Source organism: Vombatus ursinus, unplaced genomic scaffold (assembly GCF_900497805.2).
Source record: "Vombatus ursinus unplaced genomic scaffold, bare-nosed wombat genome assembly UNPS02009918.1, whole genome shotgun sequence".
NCBI lineage: Eukaryota > Metazoa > Chordata > Mammalia > Diprotodontia > Vombatidae > Vombatus > Vombatus ursinus.
The window spans coordinates 5,901,322-5,921,231 of record NW_020949696.1 but is presented as its reverse complement, the minus strand read 5'-3'; the positions used below and the strand labels follow the sequence as shown (position 1 = coordinate 5,921,231).

At 46.8% G+C, this 19,910-nt stretch overlaps 1 protein-coding gene across 1 annotated transcript in view; it reads left to right on the top strand.

Annotated features, from left to right (window-relative positions):
• REEP6 (receptor accessory protein 6) overlaps positions 1 to 18,875 on the top strand; it is a 22,450-nt gene extending 3,575 nt beyond the window's left edge. Inside the window, exons 2-5 of the mRNA XM_027853259.1 lie at positions 16,133 to 16,226; positions 16,901 to 17,039; positions 17,260 to 17,428; positions 18,434 to 18,875. Of these exons, the coding sequence (XP_027709060.1) occupies positions 16,133 to 16,226; positions 16,901 to 17,039; positions 17,260 to 17,428; positions 18,434 to 18,474 (443 nt within the window). The 3' untranslated portion in view covers positions 18,475 to 18,875. The remainder of the gene's footprint in view (positions 1 to 16,132; positions 16,227 to 16,900; positions 17,040 to 17,259; positions 17,429 to 18,433) is intronic.
• Positions 18,876 to 19,910: the final 1,035 nt, after the last annotated feature.

Here is a 19,910-nt window from a genome sequence, read left to right as displayed (position 1 = left end):
TGTGTGTGTGTGTGTGTGTGTGTGTGTGTGTGTGTGTGTGTGTGTGTCTGAGGCTGAATTTGAACTCGGCTCCTCCTAAATCCAGGGCCGGTGCGCTATCCACTGCGCCACCTAGCAGCCCCTTCTACATGTATATTTGATCCCATTCCCTTCTGTCTTTACCAGCAGGTTGTTTCTTCAATTGTCTCCAGCTTCTTTCTAATTTTATATCTCTTCCTATCTTCTTGTTCCTTCCTTGCTGCCTTTAAGCATACTTGTCTTCCCATCCTTAAAAACAAAAACAAAAAAACTTCCCTAGACCCTGCTATCTCCTCAAGCCTCTATGTCTCATCTCTTCCTCTGCCAGACCCCTAGGAGAAACTGTCTTATGTTCCTTGCCTTCACGTCTCTCTTCTCTATCCACAGTCCTATCTGACTTCTGCCTCATCAGTCAACTGAAACTTCTCAGTGCAAAGTTAGTAACTATATTCTAATTGCCAAATCTGATGATCTTTTTTAGGCCCTCATCCTTTTTGGCCTCTTTGCTGCATTTGAAACTATCACCCAAAGCTTCTTTGGGTTTTTGTGATGCTACTCCCATCCTGGTTCTTCTACCTGCCTGAACAAACCAGGGGTGGGGAATCTTCTCAGACTTCTTTGCTCTGTCATCATTCGTGTTCTGTCCACTAATTATGGGTATCCCTCCAAGTCTCTGCCCTGAACCCCTTTTTCTTGATAGACTCTGTGTGGTCTCAATGAATCCCTGGAGCTATCTATTAGCCATTTCAGACTGAATATCCTGTAGATATCCCAAACACAACCCATCCAAAACAGAACTCATTCTCTTTCCTCCCAAACCCACCTCTCTATCCCATTTTCTATCAAAAGCCCCACCATCCTCCAGACTCCCAGGTTCATGACCTCAATTGTCATCTTTGATTTCCCACTCTTCCCACATATCCATTTAATCAATCCCAAATCTTGTCATTTCTATCTCCACAGCATTTCTAGAAGCTGGCCCTCTTTGTCATACAGCTCAAATTCTTTTCACCCCTTGCCTAAAGACTATTGCAAAAGCCTGCTGATCAGTCTTCCTGCCTCAAATCCATCTCCCCTCTAATCCATATTGCACACAACTGCCAAAGTGATTTTCCTTAGCCCAGATCTGACCTATTTAATAAACTACAGAGGCTATTTCTTGCCTCTAAGATCACATATCTATTCCACTCTAGCTTTTAAAGCCCTTCACAACCTGGCTCCAATCTGTTCTTCCCAACCTCATTATATATTAATCCCCTCCTGCACTCCACAGTCCAGCCAAACTGGCCTTCCATGGCAATCCACTCATCTCCCTTCCTTTGCCCTGACTATCTCCTGTGGTTGGCATTCACTCTCCCCTCAACTGCATAGAATCCTTCTCTTCTTTCTTTCTTTTTTTGTTTCCAGCTAAAGGCAAGGTTTATTAGAACATCCATCATGTTGGGCAGACTCTTAAGGAATCTGAACATCACTGAGCTAGTGGCTACAACTTTAAAAGAGCATGCTTACCCAAGTTTGGAGGCTAGCTTCTTTACTTTGAGCAGGATGTGCTAAACCTGGGTGATGCTTCCAGGCAAAGGTTGCTTCAGGGCATGGTCTCAAACCGAACCAGTGGACTGAGAGCGTGTCAGGCCAAGTGCAAGACAGCCTCATAACTGTCTGCCCAAAAAGCACCTCCAAGCCTTCCTAGGTGGAGCGACCCCAACTGCAGAGCAAGAAAGGAGGGGAGGGGGGAGGCTTATATGCCTTCCAGTCTTGACTGGAGAAGAACTTGGGGTTAGGCAGTTTTCCCCATACAGGCCACCAAAATGTTGAGGTTTAGGGGTTTAAGGGTGATGGGACTCCAAAATCACAACACACAGGTCCTGCCCAAAAGAATCCAACCCAAGCTTTCTTTCAGCCAAAGACAAGGTTTATTAGAACATCTGTCATATTGGGCAGACAGACTCTTAAGGAATCTGAACATTACTGGACTATTGGATAGATTGTAAGAATCTGAGCCCCTTCTCTTCTTTTTTTTTTTAATTTTATTTTTTTTATTAATTTTTTTTTTGATTTATCAATAATCACTTCCATATGCTTTTGAGTTTAAAATTTTTCTCCCCCTTCCTCCCCACCACCCTCCCCAAGATGGCGCACAATCTGATATAGGCTATACATTTACATTCATATTAAACATATTTTCACATTAGTGATGTTGTAAGTAGAAATTAAAATCAATAGGAGGAACCATCAGAAAGAGGAAACAAAACTCAACAGAAGAGGAAAAAAAATAGCAATTCAACTTCCATAGTTCTTTCTTTGGGTGTGGATAGCATTTTCCATCACAAGGCCTCTGGAGATGTCTTAGATCCTTGTATTGCCAGGAAAGATTAAGTTTATCAATAGTCATCACACAACGTGGCTGTTACTGTGTACAACGTTCTCTTGGTTCTGCTCACTTCACTCAGCATCAGACCATACAAGTCTTTCCAGGTTTTCCTGAAGTCAGCCTGTTCATCATTTCTTATTGCACAATAGTATTCCATCACATTCATATACCACAACTTGCTCAGCCATTCCCCAATAGATGAGCATCCTCTCAATTTCCAATTCTTTGCCACCACAAAATGAGCTGCTAGGAATATTTTTGTACATGTAGGTCCTTTTCCCATTTGTGTGATCTCTTTGGGATATAGCCCTACCTTCTCTTCTTTCAAGATGAAGCTCAAGCACCACCTTCTACATGAAACTTTTCATGACTTTTTTTTTTTTTTTAAGCAGTTGGGGTCAAGTAACTGGCCTAGGGTCACACAGCTAATAAGTGTCTGATGCCAGATTTGAGCTCAGGTCCTTCTGACTCCAAGGCTGGTGCTCTATCCACTGCGCCACCTAGCCCACCCCCATGACCCCTTTTCATCATCCCCTGCACCTGCCAGCTGCTATTACCCTTACTTCCCTAACTACCATGTATTCTGTTCATATTTCACAGAATCCTAGGCAGAACTGGAAAGGACATTAGAGGTCACCTAGCCCTTCGTCATTTTACAGATGGAAATGAGATGCAGAAAAGATGAAATGACTTGCACAGAGTTAGTTAGTTAAACAGGTAACCAAGAGCAGAGCTGGCATTTGAACCCAGGTCTTCTGACTTCAAATCCAACCCTTTTTTCCATGGAAAAACCAACAGGTATACATCACCCCTGCTAGAACACAGGCTTCTTGGGAGTAGAGATTGCTTCATTCTTTGGGTGTTTGTAGCCTGAGTGCCTAGCACGGTACTTGGCGAATGTTAATCGTGTTTGTTGAATGATGAATCACAGAGGGAGTAGACACCATCCCAAGGCCTAGCCCTGTGTTCTTTCTGTGCCTTCCTAGATTCTCCTGTCCTTGGCATTCTATTCATATTTAAATAGTCTGTTGTTGGGAATGTTCATTCCCTCCACCGAGGCCTTTGGGGGCTGACACTTAGTACGTGGCCAGACCAGCCGTCGAGCTTTTCAGCTTTGATCCAAGCTGCCGTGGCGCGCACTCCATTGACAAAGTCTTTGAGAACTCAGGGCCACTGCCTCACGATGAGAATATGGAGTCATTCAGTGAGGAAGCATTTGTTAAACACTTACTTGGTGCCAGACTCAGGACAAAGTGCTGGTGATACGAGGAAGGGCAAAAGCAATCCCTGTCCTTAAAGAGCTCATGTTCTAGAGGAAGAAGAACCGACATGTAAACAACGACGTACATGAAAGTGTTATCTAGGGCAAATCTCAAAGGGAAGAGCACCAGCAGTGGGGGAGACCAGGAGAGGCCTCCTGGAGGAGGTGCAATTTGAGGGGAGTCTTAAAAGAAGCCAGGGCGGCCTGGAGGCAGAGTGAAGTGGGGGGGAGCGTTCTTAACACGAGGGTCAGCCAACGCTAAGCGTGGAATCAGGAGATAGAGCAGCTAGGCATTTGTTGTTCAGACATTTCAGTCATGTCCAACTCTTCATGCCCCAATTTGGGGTTTTCTTAGCAAAGATACTGAGGTGGTTTGCCATTTCCTTCTCCAGATCATTTTGCAGATGAGGAAACTAAGGCAAACAGGGTAAAGTGACTTGCCATTTTTAAGTGTCTGAGGCCCGGATTTGAACCTGGGAAGATGAGTCTTCCTGACTGCAGGCCCAGCCCTCTATCCACTGTGCCATCTAGCTGCCCATAGCTAGGTATTGCTAATCATCAAATATGTGGAAGGAGAATGAAGTGTAAGAAGACTGTATGGGAACTGTAGAGAAATAATGAGGAGGTGAGGTGATAAAGGGCTTTAAAAATCAAATAGAGCCTTTCATATTTGACCTTAGGAGATTTTAGCAGGAGGAAGGTCATTTCTATCTGTTGCAATCCCACGTGTCCTTCAAGACCTAGCTGAGCTCCCCAAACCTCCCACAGTTCCTCTTTCCCCCACCCCCAGCTGAGAACTTTGCCAGATATTTTACTGAAAAAATTGAGGTCCTTCACCCAGAGCTCCCTCTCCTCTCTTCCTTATCTCCTGTTACGCAGATGCCTTCTGCCCCTCCCTCCCCAGCATGGAGCAGAGGTCTTACTCCTAATCAAGATCAACCTTTCTACCTGCATGAGTGATTCCACCGCTCCCCTATCATCCCCACTCTCACTTATTTTCAATCTCTCCCTGTTTACTGGTTCCTTCCTACTGCCTACATATATGTCCATGTGTCCCCTGTCCTCCAGAAACTCTCACTTGATCATCAATCTCCATTAACTAGCTCCTATAGCTCTCCTTCCTTTTGTGGCTAATCTCCTTGGAAAGGCTGTCCATCATAGGTGCCTCCTCTTCCTCTCCTCTCACTGTCTTCTTAGTCCCTTATAATCGAGCTTCTGATTTTATCATTCTGCTGAAACTGCTCTCTCCAAAGTAGCCAAGTCCAATGGCTGTTTGTCACTCTTCATACTCCTTGACCTTTCTGCAGCCTTGCACACTGGCAGTCACCCTCTTCTCTAGGTTTTCGAGACACTGCTGTCTCCTGATCGTTTTTCTGCTTCTCAAGACTATTCCTCCTGGGGCTGCTAGGTGGCGCAATGAATAGAGCTCCAGCCTTGGAGTCAGGAGGACCTGAGTTCAAATGTCACCTCAGATACTTGACACTTACTAGCTGTGTGACCCTGGGCAAGTCACTTAACCCCATTGCCTAGCCAAAAAAAAAAAAGACTATTCTTCCTTAGTTTCCTTTTGGGGTTTTCATCCAGGTCACATTTGTTAACTATAGGAATCCCCCAGGATTCTATCCTGAGCCCTCTTCTCTTTTCCCTTTAAACTCTTTCACTTGGTGATCTTATCAGCCACCATGGATTCAATTATCATCTCTTGCTGGTAAATTCTCAGATCTTCTTAGCAAGCCCTAACCTCTCTGCTGGCCTCCTATCTCGAATCTCCAATTGCCTATTAGATATCTTGAACTGGATGTCCAGAGCTTAATTTATTATCTTTTCCCAAAAAACAAAACCCTCCCCCTTTCCATACTTCCCTGTTCCTGTTGAGGATATCACCGTCTTCTCAGTCTCCCAGGATTACAACCAGGGTGATCATTTTTAATTCCTTCCTATCTCTCATCCTCCCATGTCCAATCAGTTGCCAAGGCCTGTCAATTTCACCTGTGTAATAGCTCTCCTCTGTGCCACCTTCTCTCCTCTGACACTGCCACCATGTTGGTACAGGCCCTGTCACTTCAGTCCCTGGACTATTGCAATAACCTGCTGGTTGACCGGCCTGCCACAAGTCTCTCCCCACTCTTAAGTTATATTTCATTCAACCACCAACATGATTTTTCCTAAAGCACCAGTCTGACTATGTCATCTTCCTGCTCAGTAAACTCCAGTGGCCCCCTGTTTCTTCTAGGATAAATTATAAAATCCTCTCTTTGGCATTCAAAGCTCTTTATAACTCAGGGCCCTCCCTTTCCAGTTTCTTTATAACTTGTCCAATCCTATGTACTCTTTGATCCAGTGACCCTGGCTGGCCTCTTTGCTATTCCTTAAATAAGACAATCCATCTCTGGACTCCAAATATTTTCATAGCTGTGTCGTCAGTGCGTGGAATGCTCTCTCCTCATCCCTGCCTTCTGGCTCCCTTCAAGGCCTAGTTAAAATCCCACCTTTAACTGAGTCTTGTCTCTTCCCATGATATGCCATAGTAGGCCTTAGACCAGAAGCTCTGTATGGACAGGAATTCATGCCTCTTTTCCCCTAAAAAACTTCCAAGGGATAGGTGCTCAGCAACTGAAAAAATGAAATTCCTAAATTCTGGTTGAGAAGGAACCAATCTCTTTTTTGGAAGAGCCCAGTTCAACCAAAAGGGCAGACCTCTCAGGCCCAACCTCTGAGAATCTTTGTTGTGAAACTACCAGGTACCTAACCCTGGACGCCGATCAAGGATCAGATTTAATTAAGTCAATTGTTGAGTGCTTGGGGCCTTGGTTTATTTTCAATAAATGAAGGAGTTGGACTAAAGGGGGAGGGGGGGAAGGGCTCTTAAGCTTTTTTCTTTTTGCTGTCCTGGATCCTTTGGGCAGTCAGTCTAGTGAAACCTATGGATCCCTTCCCAGAATAATGTTTTTAAATACTGTGAGATTACCAAGGAAAGCAATTATGTTGACAATTATCAAAGAATTTTTTTTTTAGTAAGTTCACAGGCCCTAACTTAAAAGAATCCCTGTAGCAGCTACATGGGTAGCTAGGTGGCACAACCAATAGAGTACCAGACCTAGAGTCAGGAAGACTCCTCTTCCTGAGCTCTAATCCAGCCTCAGACACTTACTAGCTGTGTGACCTTGGGCAAGTCACTTAACCTCAGTCTGCCTTAGTTTCCTCTTTTATAAAATGGGAATAATAATAGCATCTACCTCCCAGGATACTTGTGAGAATAAAGTAAGATAATATTTGTAAAGCACTTTATAAATCTTAAAGTGCTAAATAAGTGCTAACTCTTACTATTTTTGATTATAAGGATGGATTCTAAGGATTTTTGCCAGCCCTGACATTCTGTGTTCTAATGACCCTTCCAACTCTGTTACTCTTAATTTCTAAGGTCCCTCTCCCCCTATCCCCCTTTTGACATTCAAATGAAGTTCAACTAATGTTGGTGGCTCAGTGGATAGAGCATTGGGCCTGGAGTCAGGAGAACCTGAGTTCAAATCCAGCCTCAGACACTTAACTAGCTGTGTGACCCTGGGTAAGTCTGGATAAGTTTGCCTTAACCCGCTGGAGGAAGACATGGCAAACCACTCCAGTATCTTTGCCAAGAAAACCTCATAACCAGTATGGTCTATGGGATCACAGAGGAGTCACCCAGCTGAGCGTGAACAACAACAAAAATGTGCCCCATGCTGTGCTGGGGCTACAGAGATGTAACTAAAAACAGTGCCTGCCCGCAAGGAGCTTCCATTCTGTTGTCCTAGGAGTTCTAGAATTCTCTTTGCTGGGAATGAGTCTTTCAGACTTTCTAGGGAACTGGTTCCACTTAAGCCAGCCTCCTATGCCCTCAAGGGACCGTTCTGGGTTGGAAATGCAAGTGTCTGTTTAGTTTATTAATATTAAGCCCTGGAGCAAGGCCTTATTATCTCTCTGAGGGCAAGGACACTGCCTGGGGTGTTTTAGCTAAGTCAATATCATTGGCCACCTCCCTGACTGATAATGTATCTTTGTGCCATTCTTTCCTTCATTGCCCAAGGAAACTAGCAGACCAGCTAGTCCTGGACTGGGGCCCAGAGAGCCATCTGGCCCTGACCTGCCCACATGGGCAAACTGTTCTTATTGGCACTTAACCCTTGAGTTCTGAATTGGAAAGAAAGAACCAGACTTGGTGTCAAGGATCGGGGCCTTGGAGGAGGAGAAGAGAGCGGTGAGGAGGAAGGGCTCTGACCAACTACCGGCTGCTATGGCAGACCTGAGAGTGTGGAGTGGTTAACTTGCCCCCTTCTGGGTTTCCATTTCCTCATTTGTCAAATGAGGGAGGCGCTTTGTCTTAGAGTACCATCCATTTCTGACACCTTAAGTTCCCTCGTGGACTCTGATCTTTGAGTTTGATGTCCTTTCTTCTCATGGGGGTGTTGAACCTGGTGGGTCCAGTGTTAGACTCTAAGTCAGGAAAGATCCGGGTTCATGTCCTGCCTTTGATACTGCCAGTGGTACTACTATCACTGCCACATCTAATTATAGGCCCCCCACCCACACACACACAAATATACTATACTTCTATACACTCCTATGTCGTACATACACAGATCCCATGCCTGCTTTGTCTGTCTGTGTGTCTGTCTTTCTCTTTCTCTGTCTCTGTCTCTCCCCTTGCCTCCCTCCCTTTCTTTGATCTTTTTTTTTTCTGACCTTTTTTAAGGTTTGCAAAGAGCAAACAAGATATAGGCAGGATAAATTGGAGGTTGTTTCAGAAGGAAGGCCCTAGAATTAAGGAAGATCAGGAAGGCTTCTTATAGAAGGTGAGATTTTAGCTTAAACTTGAAGGAAACCAGGAGGTGATCATGAAGAGAGAGTATTCTAGACATGGGGGACAACCAGGGAGAATGTGTGAGCAGAAAGATGGCGGGTCTGGTGTAAGGTGTACCAGGGTCACTGGATCCCAGAGTGTGGGGAGAGGCGTAAGGTGTACCAGGGTCGCTGGATCCCAGAGTGTGGGGAGAGGTGTAAGGTGTACCAGGGTCGCTGGATCCCAGAGTGTGGGGAGAGGTGTAAGGTGTACAAGGGTTGCTGGATCCCAGAGTGTGGGGAGAGGTGTAAAGTGTGCAAGGGTCACTGGATCACAGAGTGTGGGGAGAGGTATAAGGTGTAAAAAGACTGGAAAGGAAAGGCTTTGAACACCAAAGAAAGGATTTTAAATTTCGTCCTGGAGGTGCTAGGGAGCCAGTGGAATTTATTGGGGGGAGGGGCAGGGTGACATGGTCAGAACTATGCTTTAGGAGAATCACTTTGCTGCTGACTGGAGGATTGTTTGTTGTGGGGTAGAGACTTGAAGCAGACTGATCCACCAGCAGGCCATTGCAATAATCCAGGCATTGAGGAGATGGGAATCTACACCAGGGTGACAGCCTGGTCAGACAGGGGCATATACTAGAGATGTGACCAAAGTGAAATGGTTAGACCCTGGTAGCACATTGGGTGTGGAGTTGGGAGCCTGGGGACCTGGGAGGATGGCGTTGCCCTCCACAGTAACAGGAAAGTTTAAAAGAAGGAGAGAGATAATGAGGTCAGTTTTGGACATGTTGAGTTTAAGATGTCTATGGGACATCCAGTAAAGATGTCTAATAGGCAGTTGGAGATGTGAGATTGGAGGTCGGCAGAGAGGTTGAGACTGGCTAGGTAGATTTGAGAATGATTAGCAGAGAGTTCATAATTGAATCTATGGGAGATGAGTTCACGGAGTGGAGTAATACAAAGGATAGAGCCCTGGGAGGCACCCACAGTTAGTGTGACAGGGGTGAGGATCCAGCAAAGCAGATGAGAACCAGCGTTTATTAAGGACATTGTTGATCTGACACTACCATACTAGACACTGCAATGCTTAGGGGTACAAAGACAAAAAAATGAAACCGTTTCTGCCCTCAAGGAGCTACTTTCCATGGGGAAAAGTGTTCCCTCTTCCCCACCTCCCATCCCCATCCACCCAGCTTGACACTTTGTATTTGAAAGGCTCCCACCTGGATATTTTATGTCTGTTCCAGAAGGCAACCTCTACCTCCTGCTGCTAGCTCAATCTCCCATCTGAGCTGTGGATAAAAGTCCAGCACAAAGAACAACCTTCACTTCAATTTTGGGTCTCCCATCTCCTGCTGGCCTATCCTTTGAGGGCAGAGGAGTGGTGCCCTTCACTCAACGATGAATTTTCTCATACCTGGTCTACCCTTCATCCCAGTGACTCTGAACTCCTGTAGATAATCATCTAAACCCCATTCCCTACCCCCACACTCTGATGCTTTATTTCCTATCCTGATTCCTCAGTTTCAGTCTAATTTTACCCAGCCCCTCCACTGTGTCCTCTGGAATGCCTGTTCCATAGGCAACAAACTTGCCTTCTTCTTAAATCCTTTTTTTTCTTTCTTTCTTTTTTTTTTTAGACTAGGCAATGTTGCCCAGGGTCACACAGCTAGTAAGGGTCAAATGTCTGAGGTTGGATTTGAACTCGGGTCCTGCCGACCTCAGGGCCAGTGCTCTATCCTCTGTGCCATCTAGCTGCCCCAAATCCTTTTCTTTCCCACTCCTTCGTCTGCTAGCTCTTACTGAAACCTGGCTCCCCCCAGATGACACAGCCTCCCTGCACACCCTTTCCAATACTGATTGCACCTTCGCTCTTTCTCCTTGACTCAGTAGTCAAGGCAGGGTAGTTGGGATATTCCTTGTTCCTCAACAATACTTCTGCCTAGGAACATGCCCACATCTTCCCCTATCCTGAAAAAACCCTCGCTTGATCCTTCCATCTCTGCTCTTGTCCTATATCTTTTCTGCCTTTTATAGCTAACTGCCTCCACGTTCTCTCCTCTTGCTCTCTTGTTAACTAACCCCTTACAGTCTGGCTTCCCAGCCTTTTTGCACCTAAACTGCTCATTTCTCAATCGTCATTCTCCTTGATCTCTCTGCTGCCTTAGACATTGTTGATTACCCTTTATATTAATCTCTCTAGGTTCTCCTCTCCTACCTATCTGACCATTTCTTTGCTGTCTGTTTTGCTAGATTCCCTTCCAGATCATCTAACCACAGGTGTCCCTCAATATGTCTAAAATGGAACTCATCATCTTTCCCCCTAAACCCTCCTCTCTCCTACCTTCCCTATTACCTTAAATGCTCCCAACCTAGGAATCATCCTGGATTCCTCACTATCTCTTCCCCCTGCCCTGCCCCAATATTTAATCTGTTGCAAAGGACTGTTGATTTCACCTTTGCAGCATTTCTCAAATTTGCCCCCTTCTCTCCTGACCCTGCCCCCATTTGGACATACTGAGTTGAAGATGTTGACTGCATATCTAGTTGTCTTAAAGGCAGTTGGAGATGAAAGATTGGAAGATCAGCAGAGAGACTGGTGCAGGAAAGGTAGATTTAAGAGTCATCAGCATAGAGATGGTAATTAAATCCATGGCAGCTGATTAGATCACTTTGTAGTATGGAGGGAGAAGAGATAAGAGCCTAAGACAAAACCTTGAGAGGGACAATTATGGTTAGAGGGATGATCTGGAAGGGGATCTAGCAAAACAGACAGAAGAAGTAATCAGATGGGTAGGAGGAGAAAAAACCTAGAGAGAGTGGTGGTGTCTGCCTTAGTCTCTCCCCACTCCAATTCATTCTCTTTCAGCCACTAAAGTGATTTTCCTAAAGCATAGATCCAATTCATGTCACACCCTCCTCCTCCTCCCCTCTTTCCACTCACATCAATTCCAGTGTCCTCCTATTATTTCCAAGAACAAATACAGAATGGTATTGGTTGGCACCTAAAGCCCTTCCTAACCCAGCCTCCTCCTACCTTTCCATGTACACGTCATGTACTCTGATCCAGTGACACTGGCCTCTTTCCCCGAACAAGACCTTCCATCTCTGTCTCCCGGCATTTTCTCTGGCTGTCGCCCCTGCCTGGAATGCTCTCACTAATGATTTCCCTGGCTTCCTTTAAATCCCAACTAAAATCCCACCTTCTACAGGAAGCCTACCCCAACCCTCCTTAATGATTGATTGTTCCAAGGACTCTCCCACCCCTGACTTTGTGTTCTAAGAGTTCTCCCAAGTTTAACATTCCCTGCTACCCCTTATAACCTTTAAATGGTAATCATTATGGGGTGTCGGGCATCTTAACATAGCCATCCCCTTTATGGACTGACCGAATATCACTGGGCAAAGAGAGAGAAACTCAAATCTGCCCTTCTGACATCTTGTGTGGGAGTTGAAAGGCTCAGGTCCTTCTCCAAACTGGCTGAGTCTCTTTTGTGATTGGCCAGCAGGGCTGAGTCTATCCCTAACTGGCTCTTTTAGCCTCTGCAGACCTTCCCCCTCCACCCAGGGTTTGCTTACCAAGGTGACTGGGAATTAGGTGGGATTTGGGGATTTACACCCTGGAAGCCTGCTGTGCTTGGAGAAGGGTGATTGGTAAAGACTAAGGGGTTTAGTCACATTCTCCCCTCCCTCTGCCCTTGGCTAGCTCTGGTATTAGCATCTGTGGAGATTTCCTTTCCCCTGGGGCTAAGAGAATCTTAATCTGAGGGTTGCGTAGGTGGGAAGGAGATCCTCAGGGCTTTTTTTTTTTTTTTCCCTCTAATTCCTCCCCATTTGGGAGCCCGAGGGCCACACTGCTGGGGAGAAGAGACGTGGGAGGAAGGGATGAGCTGATTGGGTCTTTTCTGCCTGGGCAATGGAAAGAGAAAGGTTTTATAAAGCCTTTGTAAACAGTTTGGGTGGTGCACTGGCCCTGGAGCCCTCTAAATGAAATGAAAGGGACAGCTAGGTGATGCAGCAATAGAGTACCAGCCCTGGGGTCAGGAGGACCTGAGTTCAAATACGGCTTCAGATACTTACTAGCCGAGTGACGCTGGGCAAGTCACTTAACCCTGACTGCCTCCAAACAAGCTAACACTTTAGTTTAGGAAAATTTTGGGGAGTGGAAGATTGGGAGCTGGGAAGGATAAGTGCTTTAAATTGTCCTGAGGGGGAAGGGTTATTTTTTAAATGCCTACTATGTGCTAGACACTTGCTAAATGCTTTGCAACATGATCTCATTTGATCCTCACAACAATTAGATGCCATTATACTAGATATTATTATGATTCCCATTTTGCAGTTGAGCAATCCAGGATTACATAGCTAGTAAGTGATTGAGGTTGGATTTGATCTCAGATGTTCCTGATTCCAAGCCTGGCTCTCCACAGTGCCATCTTGATCATCTGTTTGTGCTTTAATTGGTTGTGGGGGCCGTGGCCAGGAAAGATATCCTTCCTCTTAGAATCTCCCAAACTGGGAAACCTGCGAGCTCTTTGCGGGAGGAGGGGGGGGGAGATGCATCTGTAACAAGTGGTCTTCTAGGAAGTAACTGAACCAGGTTTTCAACTCAGTTCTTTCTGACTCCAGTCCCAGCACAGTTATCTCCGCCGAGCATGAAATGAATCCTAATCCCACCTCCTCAGACACTTACCAGCAGCTGTGTGAAGCTGTGGCTTCAGTTCCCTCTTCTGCAAAAAGCGGACAATGAAAGCTCCTTCACGGGGCTGTTGTGAGGATCAGAGGAGTATATGTAAAGTGCTTTGCAAATGTTAGCTATTTATTATTTATCTAGCCCATTAGAGGCCCTGGAGATAGGAAGGCAGAATGTAGTCCCTACCTTCAAGGATCTTTTACATTCCACTGGAGATGGGAGTGCTTTCCCCCAACTGTGAAGGTAGCAAGGAGTGGATTAAACCTCAGTTTCCTCATCTGTGAAATAGGCATAGTAATAGCTACCTCATGGGCTGTTGTGAAGATCAAATGAGATGATGTATTTAAGATGCCGCACAAATATTACGTATTATTTGGATCATTAAAAACACTGTCCAAGACCCTGAATGGAATCTTCCCTACTCTTTTTCTCCTAGTCAGTCTAGGATTCGGCTCCTTGTTCCATCCGTAATCTCTCCTTAATCAGCCAACAAGCATTTATTATCTTCTTGTGCTAGACCTTGTGCAACAATAAAGTGCAAAAAATAAATAATATGTAATAACTATAAAATATAAATATAACATATAAATAATGAAGTGCAAAAATAAAAGTACCTGCCCTCGGGGCATTCTAATGAGAGAATCTATAAATCAGAACTTAGAAGATAAATAGAGGGTTGATTTACAGTAGCCTTAGAGCTAGGCAGCACAACTGGGCCTGGAGTTAGGATCTGAATTCAAATCTTCACCTCAGACGCTTGCTAACTGTGTGACCCTAGGCGAGTCATGCAGTTTCTCAGAGTCCCAGGTTCCTCCCCGTCATGTGTAAAATGGAGTTAATAATACTTGTATTTAAGGCAGCTAGGACTGGGTAGTGCAGTGGATAGACTGTTTGACTTGCGAGTCAGGAAAACCCAATTTCAAATGTAGCCTCAGACACTTCCTAGCTGTGTGACCCTGGGCAAGTCACTTCACCCTGTTTGCCTCAGTTTCCTCATCTGTAAAATGAACTGAAGAAGGAAATGGCAAACCATGCCAGGATCTCTGCCAAGAAAACCCCAGATGGGGTCACAGTGAGTTGGATACAGCTGAAAACGACTGAACAACAAATCCCTATATTCACTGATGATGAATATAGGTCACTCAGAAATGCTGGGAGATTTGTACCATTTTTCTTCATCTGTTGTCCTTCTGGTTTCCTCTAGAAGTCCTTTTAGGATGATTAGTTAATTCCCCACTAAACTCTCCTTCTTCTCTCTCCTTCCCTATCTTTTTGCTCACCATCTTCCTCCAGGGTATTTTGCAAATGAGTTTAAACCCCAGTTGTCCTTGGTGATCACATCTTTCCCTTTGGTGTGGAGATCTTGTCAATTGCTTTATCTCATTTAAGCTTCTGTAGGAATGGTTGGTAATTAGAATCCACGCTGTCTTATCCTCTCTCCAGTTCTCCATTTTTGCTACCAATAACTTATTTTAGTAGATCAGGCTAGAGCTATTGTGGCTCCACATAGTATGATACCCTTCTTGGAAGGTCCCCTTCTCATTTGGTGTTTCTTTCGACTCTTGTTCTTATGTGTTGATGATCTGACTGCACACGGACCACTAGCTAGCTGACCCATGGATAAGCTCCTCCATTGGTCCTTTCCTAGCCAAAATTTGGAGAATTTGGTGCTCACCATGTCTAGGGCCCATGGGCGCCATTGAGACATGAGTCTTTCCCCTTAATCCTAAACCGTATTTTTTGACAGTTTTTGATCTCCTCCACCGTGCCTGCCTTCACATTGAAATCGCCACATAGCTATGTATGAGCATTTTGACATCATATTTGAGAAGCTTGTGAAGTTCATTGTGGACTTTTCTGTCTCTTCCTCCTTAGCAACAGAAGGCCCTTAAATTGCAGTTCTCTTCACAGTCTTCTTTTTGCTTCTAACCACTCCAAGGCAAGGTGACCACATATGCTATGAAATTATTTTTCAAAATTTAATTTTTGCCCTTGAGTACAGAGTGAAACTATTTCACTGTGAAGGCTGTGAGCCTTCTTTCCAGATAGTGGCAGTCTTCTGGTCAGTCGATCAGCAAGCATTTATTAAGCGCCTACTATGTTCCAGGCACTGTGCTAAGTGCTGGAGATAAAAAGAAAAGCAAAAACAATCCCTGCTTTCAAGGAACTTACAGTCTAATGGGAGAGACGTGTTGATATTGGTAAGATTTAGTCCGTCCGCCAATTCTGTGACAGTATTGTCGGTCATTGAACAATGATCTCTCACTGAAGCCACCAATAGCTATGTTATTATTTATAGATGGTCTTAGGAATCCTCGGTTCCCTTTTCTGCCATCGTCACACAGGATGAGGGAGGACCTTTTTGTAATTGTGCTGCCAAGCAATTGGTGATCACCTCCCAATGAGGTGTTGAGGCTGGTCCTTGGCAGATGTAGCATGTCATCAGGACTGTGCCTGGAACCTCTTCAGCTTGGAAGAACCTGCCAGATGTTGTCCTCAGCTGGCCTGGCCTTCCAAAGACCCAGGGTCACCCACACACCATGATAGAGCATCAATGGGGGGTTTATGTGTTTGGACACTGCCAAACATTACTATCCAGCAGACCTTGACAGTGTCAGAGCTGGGACACAGTGTCCTGGCTTGGAGGGCCCTTAGAACATAATGGTGGAGCTGGTGGAGCTCAGAACTTTGAATGTCAGAGCAGACCTTTCAGGTTCATAGAGCCTGATTCTTTCATTTTAGAGATGAGGCAATGACAGCCAAGGGAGGTGTTGTGGGGAGCAAGCAGTGCCTTGCCCAAGTGAGCGAGTCATAGAGCTGGGGTCTGAGTCCAGGCCTTCTCACTTCAAATCCAGTATTCCTTCTCCCTTACTTTGTGTGATGGGAAGGAAACAGAGCTATCTAAAGCATTCTTCCCTGCTAACCTCCATTCCCCTTCCCCCTACCCCCTCCTTTTATTTCCCTGCAGGTTCCATTGGCTTCCTGGCCCTCTATCTCATATTTGGATATGGTGCACCCCTGCTCTGCAATCTCATCGGATTCATCTACCCAGCATATGCTTCGTGAGTGAGGTCCCTCCCTAGGGGCTAACCCTGGGCTAAGCAAGGGAATGGGCTTGATTGGTCCAGGCTGGTTGAGACTCCATGCGTTCCCCAGAGAGTCCTTGCATTATCTGAGCCCTTCAGCCAGAAGACTGATCTGCCTGTAGCAGATAAGAAACTGCTGGAGTGGGTGCTTTGGGAAAGGGAGGAGAAAGAACAGGGGCCCTTGGCTCTCAAGGAGTCCAGGATCTTGAGAGGAAGACAGCAGGCTGGCCAGCAGTCTAGACTGTTCAGAGAAGGATCAGCCCTGACTGGCTGGCTCTTTTGGTGGCCCTACCTGGAGAACCGCCTCTCTGTGATGTCTAGCCTTATGCTGCCAGTTACTTGCTCCTTACAACTCAGATGTGCCTTACAGCAGAACTAAGGGGAGTGGTTAGGGCTGGTTGGGTACCAGGTAATCCAGGGAGGGTTCCTGCAAATGAGGAGTGTTGAGTGAATTAGGCTTTTAGAGGAAGGGATGGATGGTAGATTGGGGAAAAGAAACCCAAAGACCCTTCTGACACCCCCCCTTCCCCATCTGCTTCCTCTCAGTGCCTCTTCCCCCTTAGACTTCTTAGTTGATGCCCCACAGTCCAAGCCTGGTATGGTTGGCCAGGGTCCTTGGCACTTACTTCTTGCTCTTTTTTTCTCCACAGCATCAAGGCCATTGAAAGCACCAACAAAGATGATGATACCATCTGGCTAACCTACTGGGTGGTATACAGCATATTCGGCCTGGCTGAGTTTTTCTCTGACATCTTCCTTTTCTGGTTTCCCTTCTACTATGTAGGGAAGGTAACCAACCAGTGGGCCCAATGGGGGACTTTGGGTGGAGGCAGATAGGGGTTTTATTCCTGTTCAGAGAGTGGAAGGATGGGGTGGGTAGGATCTAAAAGTCAGCTCTGATAGATGGGGGAACATCTGATCTCTGACCTCAGGGAGTCCCTTGTATGGGGGGGGGCCAGTAAAGAGTTCCACATGGGCCACGCCAACCCTTTCCCCCTGCCTTGTCCAGTGTGCCTTCTTGCTATGGTGCATGCTTCCGGCAGCCTGTAATGGCTCCCAGGTCCTGTATCATCGTCTGATCCGGCCCATCTTCCTGAGGCACCAGGCTTCCGTGGACAGCCTGGTGACTGACCTGAGTGAACGTGCCCTGGACACAGCGGCCAATTTGACCCGGGAAGGTGAGCCCCTTCCCCATTCCGTCTCGTCAAACGCCTCTGGCCTCTTGCTTGGGCACTCTGGCCTGTGCTTCTGCTTGCTTTTCCTTACTGTCTCTGTCTGTGCCTCTATCTCTGTTTCTGCCATGCTCTCGGGATCCAGTCCTCCAGGTCTTGGCTCACAGCCGAATGGTGCTGACCTCCCAGGTGGTTCCTCAGCTCCCTCCAGAGTCTCCGTATGTAAATTTAACCTTCCCCACCCCATACCAAGGGTGTCATGGCCAGGATGGGGGTGGGAAGGGGAAAACCAGGAGGGAGTTCATGAAAAGAAGCTTGTGGTACAGGAAGGAAGGGGTCTGCCCCGAGCAGTAGGAGGACTGCTTCTTGTCTCAACTAACTCACTTTATGTTCTCGGGCAAATCGCTTCCTGCTTCTTTCCTGCTCCGAGCATTTAAGAGGTGGTGGTGATAGGGGGTGGGAGTGGAGGGCCCCTCCGCCTCCAGCTCCCTTGGTCGTTGCAGCTGTGGGCCAGGGGAGGAATGAGAGGTCTCTATCCTATCCCAAGCACTGCTGTGTGTGTTGGAGAGGCAGGATGGGCCAGCCCTTTGGGGACAAGCCCTGGACGTCAAGGATGGAGAGGTTACCATTTGATCTGAGGGCACTGGGCACCTCAGCCTGGGACCAGTTCTCTAGTTTTGGTGCTGGGGGTGGCAGGTTCCTTTTTTCCTGTTTGGCTTGTGACTGGGGGAAAGGGGCAGCAGCTTCTCCTTTCTGAGCTACATCCTTCCCATTCCTCTGAGCTTTGGCCTCCTCACCTCTTTCCTTTCTGCCCCCATTACTCTAAAGCAATGTTTCCCTTCCTCTCCTAGTCCCCACCTTCACTTCCCTGCCAAGACTGTCCTTCCCATCACAATTTTCCTTCTGTATCTGTTTCCATCACTCTCTTCCCCTGGTCTCTATGTAGCACCCCTATCACAGCCTATCCCTTCCCCCTCCCTCAAAGTCTCACCTATGTCCCACTTCCCCCAGCAACCAAGGCAGACATGATTCACCCCCAGAAGAATAAGTGAAGAGTTCACTCCTGAGTCAGAGGCTTCGAATGACCGGACACCTTCCTCCCAGCCCCCTCGGCATCAAGGGATCCTGGCCCGTGTCTAAGCAGCTGACCCCTTCCAGTTGTATGTCTCCAGCCAACTCCACCCTCTTGGACTTTAGGGCATTAGAGAAGTCTCGCCAGGCTGGGAGGGGGGGTGGGCATGGTGGGGGACCTCTGTCCATTTAGGTTCTACCAGCACTTGGCCCTGCTGGTACTCAGACTGTTTTAGTATACCGTTAGCCATCTGCCTCTGGTCCCCTCTACCACCACTGGCCTCCCACAGGACTCTTGATGTGTCCTGGCTATTCCAGCTGCCCATGTATTAAAAAAAAAAAAAAAAAAAGTCCTACACAGGCCAAACTTGCTTAACCTCAAGGTTTTTTGGTGTATTTGTTGTTATTGAGGGGCAGGGGAACAGAGGATGAGAGGAGTATTAATTGTTAGAAGAATCTCGGCTGTCTTTAGTGCAATAGGGTCTGTGAGTAAGAAGCTAGTCCAAGGTGCCTCCCAATTCTGACATTCCGTATTTTAAAATCCTTGGTTCAACTCAGCCAGCAAGGATGGTCCCAGCTGTGCAGATGAAGTCTGGCCTGGGAAAGGATTGTTTGGCTACATTTAGCCACTAGAGGGTGCCATGGTCCCATCCAATCCTCTGCCTATGAATTATTTCATAGTCCTGCCTGCTGTCCCTGCTGTGGACCAGAAGGAGCATGAGCCTCAAAGCTAAAAGGAACCTTAGACATCTCCACAATCGGGGTTAAATGATTTGCCCTCGGCCACACAGCTTGTATGTGGCTGAGGCCACATTTGAACTCGGGTCCTCCTGACTCCTGGTCCACTCTTTATTTTTGCAGTTGGGGTAAATACTTTTGTCACACAGCTAAAAAGTGGCAGAGGCAGCATCGGAGGGGAAAGGGAGAAGACTAGGGCATTTCAGAGGCTGCTGAAAGTATTGGGGCAGACGAGCATCAGCCATGCCATAGTGAAATGTTCTTGGTGGGGGGGGGGGTCTAGTCCCAGCTTCTCGACTAGATGAGGCAAGTTATTTCTGAAGAATGCGCCTTTCCTCCAGAGAGCGACTCCCTTAGGGCAGTGAACAGCATGTGGCCAAAGCCCCAAAACAGCCTGTGGGTGTTTGCTGTGCATGCCCATGATCCTTTGGTACACATTCTGCCTTTGGCTTCCGGGCTACCCTCAGGAAGGGAGGACTCTGGTTATCCAGGAGATAGCTCTCGCTCCAGGGCTGGAGCTGGGGGGGGGGGGGGGGGGGATTGGGGTAAGAGATGGCCCCAGCTGCCTGCCTGGTGAGGCAGCTCCTGGCCTGGCCTGGGGCCCCACCTCATCCTCCCCAGAGACTATCTATGGAGAGAGCATGACGATTTGTCCCATGCTAAGGGAGGGGAGCTTGGG